The sequence below is a fragment of the Acipenser ruthenus genome, chromosome 19 (genome assembly GCF_902713425.1).
Source record: "Acipenser ruthenus chromosome 19, fAciRut3.2 maternal haplotype, whole genome shotgun sequence".
Lineage (NCBI taxonomy): Eukaryota > Metazoa > Chordata > Actinopteri > Acipenseriformes > Acipenseridae > Acipenser > Acipenser ruthenus.
In genome coordinates this window covers 29,836,670-29,850,962 of record NC_081207.1, presented here as the reverse complement: position 1 = coordinate 29,850,962, position 14,293 = coordinate 29,836,670, and the positions used below count along the sequence as shown (strand labels likewise).

Sequence of the window (14,293 nt, the reverse complement as noted above, 5' to 3'; positions counted from 1 at the left end):
TTCCTTGTTCCCCATGAAAATGCAGAAGCTACTGTCCAATAGTAATACATTCTACTGACACATTTAAATATACTGTAGTGAATGAACATTACCTATATTTTTAATTTCAATTATTTTTTTGTAATATATATATATATATATATATATATATATATATATATATATATATATATATATATATATATATCACTGACAACAGTGTTTACACAGTGTGTGTGCGTGCCGGCCGGTCTGTCTGTCCAATTTAGTCTCTTTGCTGCTCTGCACCTTTAAGAACGCAAGCACGTGTCACATGCCTGTTTGCCCGTGTAACGTCGTCGTAACATTCAACATGACGACACGCAGGTTCCAACCCCGCCCCCCTCTGGCGGTGTGTTCTGGTGACGTCAGTGTTGTTGGATTAAAGCAGCCCTGCCTCTTGCGGGGATATTATTACACAGACGAGGTGTATCTCCAAAACTAGCAGTGACCAGTGCAGCAAGTGCGTGTGTGTGTGTGGGACCGAGGCGGCATATTAATATTATTACTGAGGGCTGTATCACCGCAAGCTTTGAATGGTCCACAACGCGGAGACTGTTCGACACCAGCCCAAAATGTCAAGGCATCACAGAACCCCTTCGAGAAATGCAAACAGCATTATCGAGGTCAAAAGCAAAGTAAGTTATTATTCTTCCCGTTTTTAATTAGGTGTGATGGTATGTCATGTATAGAATGTGTAGTGTGACCATACACGTAGCATCGTCTAGACAGCAGTCAACCTTTCGACATTAATACATGAACAATGTAAATAACATTAAATACAGACGGCTATGCTGTTTCAGTTATGTGAGCATGCATCTTGTATGAAATATCTATTATGCGTGTGTGCCAGCGCTTACTCGTCGCAGGTGTCAGTCGGGCGTCTGGTTTGTTTTATCACCTGACGTGCTTTGCATTTTTCTGTGCATATTTTCTGTATATATTTAAAGTCCACACGAAGTGTCTGACGACAGCGTTTCGTTGTTTTAATGTTATGCATTGCACATTGGTACCCGAAGCGCGGTGTTAAATATTATTTTACAGTGGCATTTCTAAAGCGCTGTGCGTTTAATTAGGTCTGTATAAAATGAATTACCCGTGACATTTAAGGAGAGCAATTTCAGATTGGCTCATATAAAAAGTTATTACAGTATTATGATTCTTTTTAAAATGTATATAAAATTTATAGAACAGTTTTGACCTGTAAACTGTACATTACTGTGCACTTTGCAACTTTTTTTCTTTAGGGTTCTTCTAATAAACTAATCGGTAGATGTGGCTGTAGTTACTTTAGTTGAAGGTTAGATAGAGAAATCGTCTGCTTTTAAGAAATCGATGACCACTCACTATACTTAGAAATGGCTCGCAGCTCTGTGTTATGGGTTGGCAATAGCAGTGTAGGCAGCCGCGTTTCGTTCATGAGATGGGTTATACAGCATTGCGAAATAAAAGGAACATTTCATTCTTGTCTTAGAATTAAAACAGTCTTGTGGGCATGTGGGTTTCCCTATGAAATGTCGGTATTTTTAAATAAGTTTGAACACCCCTGTTATTTTATTAATTACGCCTTCAGGAGAATTAATCAGAGCTCAGTCTCGATTATTATTATTATTATTTATTTCTTAGCTGACGCCCTTATCCAGGGCGACTTACAATTGTAACAAGATATCACATTATTTTTACATACAATTACCCATTTATACAGTTTGCTTACAATTGTAAGTCGCCCTGGATAAGGGCGTCTGCTAAGAAATAAATAATAATATTAATAATAGTGTCCCCACCGGGATATGAACCCACGACCCTCCGGTCAAGAGTCCAGAGCCCTAACCACTACTCCACACTGCTGCCCCAATTGTAAACAATCCTCACTTCTCTGAAAATATCCAAGCAATTTACACCCCGGCAGAGCACTTTACACCTCAACACTAGAGTTTGTCTGGAGGGGAAAAAATAATCGTGCAATTCAGTTACACCGGCCTGTCCAGCTTTTCTGATACACCTGAAAAAAGGCAACAGAACATAGATCTTTAGTTTAGCAGCCCATGCAGTCAAACGTTGAAAAGATGGTCCTGTTTCTTTTCAGATTTGAGCAGTATGCTATTTGTATATTAATAGAATGACACAATTTGAAACCGAATTTGTAGATTTATTATTATTATTATCAATCAATCAATCAATCTTTATTTTATATAGCGCCTTTCATAGCGGACCACCATCACAAAGCGCTTTACAAGATGCAGTAACAACAAGAAAATCCATAATACTTTAAATACAGAGAAATGCATCATACATGAAGTAAAAAACAATGCATAATACATTAAATACAGTAAAAAATGCATAATACATGAAATAGTAGCAGCAATACAGCAGCTAATAGCATATTATTATTATTATTATTATTATTATTATTCCAAAATACTAAAATACACCTTTGACAAACATTTCTATATTATTATTATTATTATTATTATTATTATTATTATTATTATTATTATTATTATTATTATTATAAATAGGTTTTTTAATAATAATAAAATGATTCGAAAAGTAAGCTGATATCAAAAATTAATTAAAAAAAGAAACAAAAAAAATCGTCTGGAAAGGGATGCCCTCAAGCCAACGCCTGTCACTTCCACAGGGACGAGGAAGCGCGTTGCTCAGGTTCATTATATCACTTTATTATATTATGTTCTCATTTAAACCTGCTCTAGCGTGAAAAATCATCAGCCAACTGACACTGCGTTAAATTTAGACAGTCAACGCGTGATTCTTCATGCTTTGTAGTAGCGGTGGTGATAACGAGTGATCGCGATGGCTATAGTACCAGTCATTTGAATTCATATTTGAAACTCCCCCTCCTAAAATAACTTGCATCTGAATTGCTCATTCCTGGTTAAACAGAACACAATGCGCCCTATTCACAAAGCTTTGACTCAATTGATTTTAAAGAATGTTTTTTTTATGGACAGTTCCACAGATATCAATTATAAACTGGTGTTAAAGATTTGTGAATAAGTTCCATGATTGTCACAGTCATTGCTCCAAAGAGGCTCAGTGTTTGGTGCATGCAAAAGGCGCTTGACCGCCAGCACTGGAAACAGTGAAGTCCTCATATGAGCAGAGCAGGAAAGTGAGAATTGTACTGGTATCCTGTAGGTTAATGCCTCTGTTATCAAAATGGACTTTAAAAAACCTTTTTTAGCTACAGTATACAAGCTTTGAGATGCAGTGGGGAAATTCCCAGAGAGATCACGTGACCAGGTGCAGGGTCACTGGCAGAGAAGGAAGACCCCAGTATAGTCCTCACTGCTCCAGTTCTATAGACTTCCCAGCTCAGCCAAGTCAGAGCTGCCACCCACCCACACTCACCTGCATCAGACAGGCTGCATCAGGACATGAGCAAATGTTTCTAAAAGCAACATCACTCCGAGCAACTGTGGTTTTCATTACAGCAGAGCCTGCTTTTAAAAGAAGCTTTTCGGACTACATATTTAATGAGCTTGTTTCTTTTCAGTCCACTGAACTGGTCTTAAACTTGTCATACTTCGTAAACAGAAGCCGTTTGCTCTAATGAAAATCCCCTGTCTCTAAAATCTAGGCCAGCCCTCAAAAGACTGCAGGGACACTGCTGTAAGTGTGCTGTAAAAACCAAGGCTTGAAAACCCTGTTAGCAGACCCACATTCACACTATAAGCCCTTTATTGTGTTGCCGTAGACCTTTTTTGCTTTGCAGACTGTTTTCGCTGTGACTCCAGCCGACCACAGCATTATATAGTAGTTCACTTCCTGTGTTGCAGGCATGAGTCTTGCGCTTGTGGTGTGTGTCACATTGGAGAACATGTGGGGTTCTTGAACGTGAAATCACTGGGAAGGGGAAACAAGTACTTCCATTTAGAATGACAGGGGCTTCACCTGAAATGAAAAGAAAGCTTGGAAAATGACTTGGAGGCTGGAAAGGGTTTTTAAACCATTGCATTTTATTTCTGGCTTGAATCTGGGCTACCGTTGTAGTAAAAGATCTGTAGAAAGTACTGTAGTCAAGGTTGCTTACTTGTGTCTAAAAAGGGCTAATGCATCATAATAAATCCACTCTTTCCCGTGTTCTTTCCTGTTCCATTTGCACCAAGCTTTTCTTCTTTATTGAATCAGGACTCGTGTGTGAATTGTTTATGTTGTCGCCCCCTTCCCCGTTTTAGTTTGACGCGGAGTTCCGAAGGTTTGCCCTGAAGCGTTCCAGCGCGGGAGGCTTCCAGGAATTCTACCGGCTGATTCAGTCGGTCCATCAGATTCCCAGCGTGGACTTGCTGATGGGATATACAGACATCCATGGGGATTTACTACCAATCAACAACGACGACAACTACCACAAGGCCCTGTCCTCTGCCAACCCGCTGCTCAGGATCATCATCCAGAAGAGAGGTAAGGACAGGCAGCGCTGGCTGTGCTTCCAGAGGAGAGCTAGGAATCCTGCGTGTTGGGATTGCACTGGCTTTACACAGGAGGCTGTATTGCATATCGTGCATTTAGAAATGTGCATGTTCTTGAGATGCTATGCATTGATACCTTCAGAGGAGCAAGGTTAAAAGGTGGGGTAATTTCACAGATTTCTGATATGATGAGAAAGCACAAAGTGTCCAATTTTTAGGATATTTTCTGTTTGATAACGTGGGTCATTGTGGCTCTGTGTGCATACTGGAAACTATTGCAGCAGCAAATAAGGTGAACTTGGATTTGATCCACTTGGATGTTTATCTTGCATACACTCCACTAAGGGGAGTTACTGAAGCCCTCCACTTTGAGCAGAGCTGGTTTGCACAGTTTTGTATTGCAGGTCCTTATTACACATTAGTTCTTGCAAGTTAGTTCTGTAACATTATACTCTATTTGCTTTTACATGTAACGTAAGGGTCCATTTCTTTGAATAGAAATAAGACTTGCATTACATGGCCAATACAGTTTTGTATGAGCTCATGACCTATGCATGGGTTGGAATTAAAGCCCACTGTGAAAACTAGAGTGCATCAAACTGCTAGGCAGGCTAGGGTGCTGATTTAAGCAATCCAGTAAAAGCGATGCATGGATCCCTTGAGTTAGCGTGCCCCCCCCTCGTGCCCGTGCCTGTCTCTCTTGTTTCCCTGGTAGGTAGGCATGTTACAGCACCCGGGCCGGCTCTCAGGAATGCACTGTTAGATAACAGAGTGGTGTGGTGCTAAGGGGAGATGGATCAGGCCAGATCCTGGCCCTGCACCAACCTCACAGCCCTTCTTCCAGGCAGACACTTAGCTCTCAGTACTACATTAGTGTCGCAACATTAATAGGAAACCACCACGTTCTTTAAAACCAACGAGACAGAGATTTTAGTGCGATTTTTCTGTTATTATTAACAGGAGTGCAGTGAAACCAACACTGCGGTTGATTGATTCTCAAAGCCCTTTAAATGGGAAGCTGTTTATTTGTATCTTGACAGCCTTTTAAACGGATGTCTCTCTTTGGTCCAATTTTAGACTTGAAAAGCTCCCCTTGTTTTCCGTTGGTACCCTCCTCACACTGAGGCAGACTGCATGTAAGATACTGAGATACTAGCCCCAGGCTACCGCTGTCTCATGTATCAAAAACATACGCATTACACGCCTCTAAGAAGTTGGCTTGCATTCTCCTACACAGGAGCAGTACAGTCCTGGGTGCATTGCAGCATTCGAGTTCTGTGTGCCACTTACCTTCACCTGATATACACAGTAGTACAGGGTTGGCAATAAGACTCCTATTGCATAGCAGTTTGACCCATTCCAGGTTTTCTTACGAGCTTGATTAGCCACAGTGTGTCTTATTAAGCTCATAGTAAAACTAGGAATGGATCAAAACTACCCATGAAGCTTTCAACGGTGTGGTCGGTTGGAGAGAAGAGGGTTGATTTAGAAACACTGAAAGAAACTGAACAAGTCTCTCTCCGTGTGTTCATTGAGAGACTTGGAGTAGAAAGCGTGTGTCAATGAACTCATTAAGGTTCTTCTAGGGTATTCTCAGTAGGGAGGCCGCTAGCTTCTCGAATGCTACGTGACTTTCATGGTTAAGCACAGTGTAAAATGCCCTTCGATGAACTGGGCCGCCTCACGACAAAATTAATTAAAGCTGGATGTTATTAAAAGGGGAGGGGATTGGCCTGAGACCTAATGGATATATTTAAGAACATTGATGTTTCACTCAGGGGGGTCGTCTGATAAGGGGATTTCATTGGCACTGTCGCGTCCCCCCTGGGACCCAACGGTCCATGGTTAGGACTGAATGGCTAATTAGAGCAGGAGGAGTGCTTCATTGTCTCTCGAGTTACAGGGCTGTGTTTACACTGGCTATTGCTATAAGAATGCAAGCTCATCCCACTGAGGCCAGTTCCCGTTAACTGCAGTGCAATTGTGAAAACCTTTACACAGGACAGCCCTGCCAGCAGAAAAAATAATATTCTACAGAAGAACTGGTACACATACCTCGACTATAGTGCTGTAATTATAAATGCTGTGATTTTATTAAATTAAATACATTTTTTTACAAATAGTGTGAATGTTGTTTGCAAAATTATAGAATGTAGTTGAACTTTAACTGAACATATTTTCTTTTTTTTAAAGATCCCCATTCTACAATAAAAACATTTTCCGTTATCTTATTTTTTTCATTGTTGTATTAGAGAGAACCTGGAAGCTGATTAGCCCCCCTCTCTCCGCTCTGTTTTGCCACAGCACTGGGGGTGTAAAGACGTTCGCTTCGCTCTTAGGCCTTATTATTAAAATCTGTTTCAGAAAAATCAACATTTCCGGCAAGCTCTTATCTCCTGAGCCAAATTCTCTTCAGCGCAGCTCTGCTCAGCGAGATTACAGCCCCCTGCACCAGCTCACTGGAGAACAGCATTTTCTGCAGGAATTATTATTATTATTTTTTTAAATATATAAGCTGCTAGTTTTAAGCTTAAGTAGTTGTATATAAAACTGAGGGAAAAAAAATCTGGCGAGTTGATTTGTACTGTATGCAGCGTACAGCTGGCACTATGGCTTGCCTCCCTGCTTGTTGATATGGAGGTGAAGGGTTCATACTGGAGAGGACTTATTGAACGTGCAGCCCCAGCTCTCCATGCGTGTGTACAGTACAGTACAGGGTGCTGTGCTGTGCTGTAGAGGCTGAGTGCTATTAGCACAGTTACCCTGGCCCAGCAGGGACGTGCTAATGCATGTTGCTGACAGTTATTGGATTACAGGAGTCGGAGTTGGATTACGGAATCTGTCTGCACACTGCGACAGTGGAGGGGGAACACTTTCACACAGGCTGATGACAGAATTCCAATTGAAAGGAACACTCTGTTTGCAGAAGAGCATCAACTCAGGAATCCTCTCTATAGCACAGGAGCAAAGGGGACAGAGAGGAGATGCATAGAGTACAGTAAGGGTGGGATAGCAGGGCAGCACACTTTAATGTGCAAGGAAAGAAGTCAGGAAAGTGCAAGAAATAATTGTAAAAAGCAGGTCGGGTGGAATTTTCAGTAGGAACTTTTTTTTTTTTGTTTTTTCACATATCTTTTGCCAAGACGTGAGCCTGCGGTTGTCAGCAATTGCTAAGGCATAAAAAAGGGCAAAGGTTCCATATGATTAGATAAGAATGCCTCTATTTTATTACATAACAAAGCAGCATGTGGTCTGATGGGCTGAATGGGTTATAGGGATGTGAAGCAGGCATTACACATGCTGTACAATATCTACAGTACACATAACATGGGGAAGATATGTGGGGTAACCTGCTGTGCACAACAGTGGGTTATCGGAGCTGCTAGCATGGCTAAGCCATTGAGTGTCTGTTCCTTTCATGTCCTGGTTAAATGCACTCCCTAGATAGAACCGGTCACACAGCTAGTTTCTTCCAGTTAGTGTTCGAGTTTTGCATTTTAGGTTGTGTGTGTATATGAACGCTATGCTATTCACATTTAACACAAGCAGGTTTTTAGGGTAACTCACAATGTTGCTATGGGGAAGACTGACTCAGATTGTCTGATTGTCTTGGCAGGGAGATAAGAGAGAGAGTGCAGTGATTTATTATTGGCAGGTGTAATTGCAGTGCAGAAATCCTGATAATGTAGATGCACTATTCTCTGACTGCACCCACCTGTCCTGAGGAGAGGAGTAAACGCATTGATCCTCCACTGCGAGCGCCAGGGCTCCCGCTGGCTTTCATAATCACTGCGCCTCTCAGCAGCCATCGCCGCCGGCTCCCGAGGGAGGCAGGTTATGCAGAATCCGCCTGCCTCTTACTGCTCATGAGCACTGCAAATCACAAATCCCTTTTTAATTGGCCCTCAATTAGGAGTATCAGCCAGCTGTCCAGGCAGGCAGGCATAATTAGCGTTTCCATCAGCCTGCTTTTGGCGCAGCAAGAGTTAAACCCACAAGTGTTGGTCAACGCTGGGTCCCCTGGTGATTTACTAGAGAGAAGCACAGATGACCCGTGCAGGCTCCCCCCCCCCCCCCCCCCCCGTCATTGTCCTTTAAAATGATTAATAACACTTTTAGCATTCGAGCATCCTCCAAAGGGGTGCTCTGTGACTGTGTTTTAATTTGAGATGGGAGTGTGGACTGCACTGTCTGTTCCTGTACTGTATTGTACCCCTTCTGTTTATTTACTCTAGTCTAGCAGCCTTTAGATTTAATGATTGCTGTTGTTCATCACACCAGGAGAGCAGAGGCTTAATGACCAATGTTGGGGAAGCTTGATTTTTATCTCTGCTTTATCGAGGCTTGACGTTTTTATAACTCAGTGTAAGATATGTTTTACTTGGAGCAATAGCTAGCAACAAGGTCGCTGCCTGTGAAAGATATTTTAGCAGGACTGGTCTACTGTTAAGTCTCGTCCTGCATTTACACTGAATTCATTTTTATTGTAGACAGAACAGAAGAACAAGCTTGGCAGTGCGGATGCTTCACTGTTAATTCACTTTTTGTTTTTTCAGGATGCTACAGTACCTTGAGCCTCTTTTACATAGATTTGCTGACATGTAGAATGTGTGCTTTTGGTTGTCTCCCATCACGCTGAATCATTTCTCAGCAAAATCAGCATCTTCCCAGGCTGTCTGTAGTAACAAAAATATCCAAAAGAAACTCGCTTTGAGTGCAAAAAAGGAATTGCGGAAAGGTAGGTCATGTTCAGTGTCGCCTCAAACCGGTTTGTTCTAAAAAGTAATCTAAAACCGAGCGAGTGTAATCTAAATCTCCCCAGCCTGCAATCTGGCACCTTGCACAAGCACTAATTCATCCTGCATGAGCTCAGCTGAGCCCTGACTCTACAAGAACAGGCATGCGAGAGTAAATGGTTCGCAGTGACCAGCTGAGAGATGATTTATTAATTATTGCAGGCCAAGATAAGGAATGTTGGGGCAAGGGTTAGACTAGCCAGACTTCCTGCCCCCTCCACCCTTTATTCAGAATTGCCCCTAGAAAGATGATGCGTCTGCTCTATTAGCCTCTTATCAGTGTGTATACACTGTACCTGTGATCACCAAATAGAACGATTAGGAAGTTCCTGTTTGCTCAGCAGTGTTCTACTGTATGAAGACTATACTGTGTCCAGCTTGGTAACAAGGGATAGTCTGTTTACTGTAAATGCATTTTATTATGGCCAACAGGCTATAGACACACAGCATTATAAAACATGTAACTGCATGGCTTTGAAAAACCCCGCAGAACCAACGTCACTTAAAAGGTCAGCTCAAAGAGTGTGTCTTTAAAACAATACTTTAATCAGACCTGGACACACGCCTGTAATTGTAATTATACCATGTGATTGATCAGTTACAGTTCAAGTCCACACCTTTCCCAGCTGAATCCATTCGCAGTTCCATGCTGTGTTTTTCGCGAAGCGAACGTTATTCCCATATTTTCAACCACTTTTAGTGCTCCCATTTTGTTTGTAAAAAAAAAAAAAGTTTCTGTATTTGTACCTGTGATTTTATATTGCTGGGTTATTTAGACTAGACAGAGTACACATGTTTAATTTGTGGAGTTTTTTTTTTGTATAATTATAATTACTGCAGTATAATTGTAATTGAACATCATTTTAATTATAATTTCAGCAATCAATGCTGCTGTAATTGTAATTGTATTTGATCCCAGGTCTGATGTTATTAAACCATGGCACTTATTAATGACCATCGAAGCAAAGGGACAGCTCCTGTGTGCAGGAATGCATGCTGGCTCAGAGTGTTCCCTTGTACAAATATCTTTAAACGTGGATTTAGTGGCACTTGAGAAACACTCCAGAGGGTCTCGTTATTGACTGCACTTACGGCTGGGCTAATTCAATTGCCTGGGTTTTATCTGGAGAGAACACAGCGGTCATTTATTGCAGGTGCTTGTGTGAGGGGCCCCTCCTGCAATAAATGACCGCTGTGTTCTCTCCACAGCGGTCATTTATTGTATCATAACGTCGTCACAGATTCAATTGGAAACTCCTGTATCAAGCTGAACAAAACCCATTATTCTCAGCAGACACACAATGAGCGTCTCCAAGGCTTTCCTGCTGTTACTGACTACCTGTGTGTCTCTGGCAAGAGAGTTAAGAGAAAGAGAGAGCTGGGTTCGTCTGTCTGTGTGTGTGTGTGTGTGTGTGTCTGTCTGTGTTCTCTCCTGCTCTACAGCAACTTCAAAGGGACTTTTAAGAACTTGGAGGGAAGGATTATAAACATGAATGTGTGTTTTTTTTTTTTTACACAGTTCTCTCCAGTATGAGTATTCACCTGTCCTGATAAAAATGCAGTGAAATAATTCAGCGGACAGGCTTTTTCTTCACCTCTTTACTTCTGTTCTTCTAATTGGATTTTCGTGCAGCAGACATCAGTATCGCAGGAGGTCAACAGCAGCATACACTACATAATTCAATCAAGCCTAGCAAAGACCACGGCCAGTAGCATGCAAAGCTTTGGAGCTTCTGCAGCAAGGAATCTGTCCTGTGCAGATTGTACATGGAATGGTTTTATAAATCCTTCACACTCCCACGGATTTGTAGAAGGTGTACCAGTTTTCAGTTTGATCTCTTTACCTTGTAATACAAAACTGGAATATTTAGCTACTCTTCATCAAAGCTGCTATCTGCCTACAGAAAGAGATGTGTTACATCTCAGTCTCTTAATCCCCTGTACATAAAAATGAATCTGTTAAAAAAAACAAAAGAAACAGCTGCTTCAATCAAACCACGTCAAGTACCGTACTTAGCCTGCATTCTGATGCCAACACTTTTGGAGCTGCTTGGATTTATTTACTTAAAATGATTTCCCCCGGATTAACTCATTCAATTAAATATCCAGATTCCACTGGTATCCAGAGGAGAACTCGGAACACCACCAACCATCCATTACACCTGCAACAACTGGGTCCTTAGCAACCGGCTTAGCAACACAAGCCAATGAGACGCACATACATGCCAGGATATCTGTGTGGCTGCAGATCAGACCACATTCCACAGTCTGTTGCCATAGAGACAGCACAAACAGATGATCTGGAACTTGAATCTGGAATGCTGAGAGAGGGGCTGAGACAGTATACGTGTTTGATACATACAGTATCGCAGCCAAAACTCCTACCCCATGGGCACTCCTATTGGAGTAGCATGATGACCACCAAATGAAAAAGGTTGGGGGACCTGGATAAGTAGTTTGGATGAAGGGAGTTCTACTTTATATAGATAAGGAGTGTTTCTCTGTGTCTCTCCACGAACACATTGTTGAAATGAACTTGTTTCATTCTAAACTGTACCTGTTCTGTGTGACTGAGTGGGCTCTGTGATGCTGTTGCAGCGGTACAGGTGCAGCAGGGTGCTGATCCGGGCTCTCTGGCTATGCTGTGTGACTGAGTGGGCTCTGTGATGCTGTTGCAGCGGTACAGAGCAGGGTGCAGTAGGGTGCTGATCCAGGCTCTCTGGCTATGCTGTGTGACTGAGTGGGCTCTGTGATGCTGTTGCAGCGGTACAGAGCAGGGTGCAGTAGGGTGCTGATCCAGGCTCTCTGGCTATGCTGTGTGACTGAGTGGGCTCTGTGATGCTGTTGCAGCGGTACAGAGCAGGGTGCAGTAGGGTGCTGATCCAGGCTCTCTGGCTATGCTGTGTGACTGAGTGGGCTCTGTGATGCTGTTGCAGCGGTACAGAGCAGGGTGCAGTAGGGTGCTGATCCAGGCTCTCTGGCTATGCTGTGTGACTGAGTGGGCTCTGTGATGCTGTTGCAGCGGTACAGAGCAGGGTGCAGTAGGGTGCTGATCCGGGCTCTCTGGCTATGCTGTGTGACTGAGTGGGCTCTGTGATGCTGTTGCAGCGGTACAGAGCAGGGTGCAGTAGGGTGCTGATCCGGGCTCTCTGGCTATGCTGTGTGACTGAGTGGGCTCTGTGATGCTGTTGCAGCGGTACAGAGCAGGGTGCTCATGGGTTCAGGTCAGTGTGATGCTCTGTTTCCAGGTCAGGGATGGCTCTCTGGCTGTGTGAATCTTCAGAGCTTGCAGCCAGGCTCAGCACTGCAGCCTGCTCTGTGCAAACGTGTTTGCTTTAATTAGCAGCGACGTGCACAGTTGATGTGGTGGGAGAGGGCTTGGCGCAGGGCCAGTGGGCTCAACAGAGATACATAGCGAGATACTGTGTAGAGGCGTGTTTATAGTCAAGAACACTGTTATCTGCACAGGCAAAAACAAGAGCAGCTAAAACAGTCCTGAGAAAGACTAAGATGTACTTTATCTCTGAATCCTACAATAGAAGAGCTATGTGAAGAATGAGCTCTTTGTTTTATTTATGTATTTATTTCTATTTGTACTTTGTGTCTGCCACGTCCAGCACATGTAGATCTCATTATTATTATTATTATTATTATTATTATTATTATTATTATTTATTTCTTAGCAGACGCCCTTATCCAGGGCGACTTACAATTGTTACAAGATATCACATTATTTTTTTACATACAATTACCCATTTATACAGTTGGGTTTTACTGGAGCAATCTGGGTAAAGTACCTTGCTCAAGGGTACAGCAGCAGTGTCCCCCACTGGGGATTGAACCCACAACCCTCCGGTCAAGAGTCCAGAGCACTAACCAGTACTCCACACTGCTGCTCATACAAAGTATCTATAACTACTACAAAGAGAGGCATCTAGAGAGCATGCAGGCAGTTCTATAAAATACATATTTACAATATGAGAGGTAAAATAGGGGGATAAGGAGGCTGTGTGGTCCAGTGGTTAAAGAAATGGGCTTGTAACCAGGAGGTCCCCGGTTCAAATCCCACCTCAGCCACTGACTCATTGCGTGACCCTGAGCAAGTCACTTAACCTCCTTGTGCTCCGTCTTTCGGGTGAGACATAATTGTAAGTGACTCTGCAGCTGATGCATAGTTCACACACCCTAATCTCTGTAAGTCGCCTTGGATAAAGGCGTCTGCTAAATAAACTAATAATAATAAGACAAGAAAATAAAGTAAAAGCAGAGCATGTGGTCTTTCTTCCATTCAAAGGTGGACAGGTTGATTTTTACACTCTGGTGTACCTGATATAGTTTAGACATGATTCTGAGAGTTCTATTGAAGCCACGTTGGTGCTTTTAAGATGATGACTTTGTAAAAGTTGGATGACTGAAACAGAAAATGCAGAAGAATACTTTGGGTTAAGATAACCCATCCCAGGTTGCCCTTTAGTTAGACATGACGTCAAATAACTATACGAGTGCCAAACTCCTGTGAGCAGGAACAGGAACAGCTCCCACTGAAAAGAACAAAGCCTCTAACACAACACAGTACATTTTTCAGATTACTTATCTGCATTGACGGAGCGTGTTATGGAGAGAATGACAAATATGTGCTGGTGTATCTTAAAGAAAGGGGAGGGGTGGTGTTTGATTTATTATGAGCAGCTTCTGTTGCATATCTCCCTAAGGTATTTTTAATAGAAGCTTTGAGTCCTTCAGAAACGAGTGCAGGAATTCAGCACACACTTTGTGTAGCGCTCTCGCATTGTTCAAGGTGGAGGGCTCTCCTTATTAGGCATGGCACCTGAACTGAGGTGCTGCTGATCGGACATGCAAGCACTGAGAGCAGGGCGCCCTGTAGAGTGTTCCAAGAAGTTTATCTGAATGCAAAGGTCTTATTTCAGAATTTGGTTGCTAAGACATATTCAGCACAAGATTTTACATAACGCATGTATCACTGTATAAAAGACCATTTCAAAAATAATTTCAAGGTTAAATAAAAAATAATTTCAGTACGTCTGGTTT

At 42.4% G+C, this 14,293-nt stretch overlaps 1 protein-coding gene across 2 annotated transcripts in view; it reads left to right on the top strand.

Moving 5' to 3' along the window:
- The first annotated feature begins 376 nt into the window (after positions 1-376).
- Positions 377-14,293, top strand: part of LOC117424753 (partitioning defective 6 homolog alpha-like) — a 30,854-nt gene continuing 16,937 nt past the window's right edge. For both annotated transcript variants that reach the window (XR_009307806.1, XM_034041437.3), the window contains exons 1-2: positions 377-656; positions 4,218-4,440. Coding sequence is in view for 1 of the 2 variants with exons in the window: in XM_034041437.3 (XP_033897328.1) it covers positions 555-656; positions 4,218-4,440 (325 nt within the window). In the remaining variant the exon portion in view is untranslated. The remainder of the gene's footprint in view (positions 657-4,217; positions 4,441-14,293) is intronic.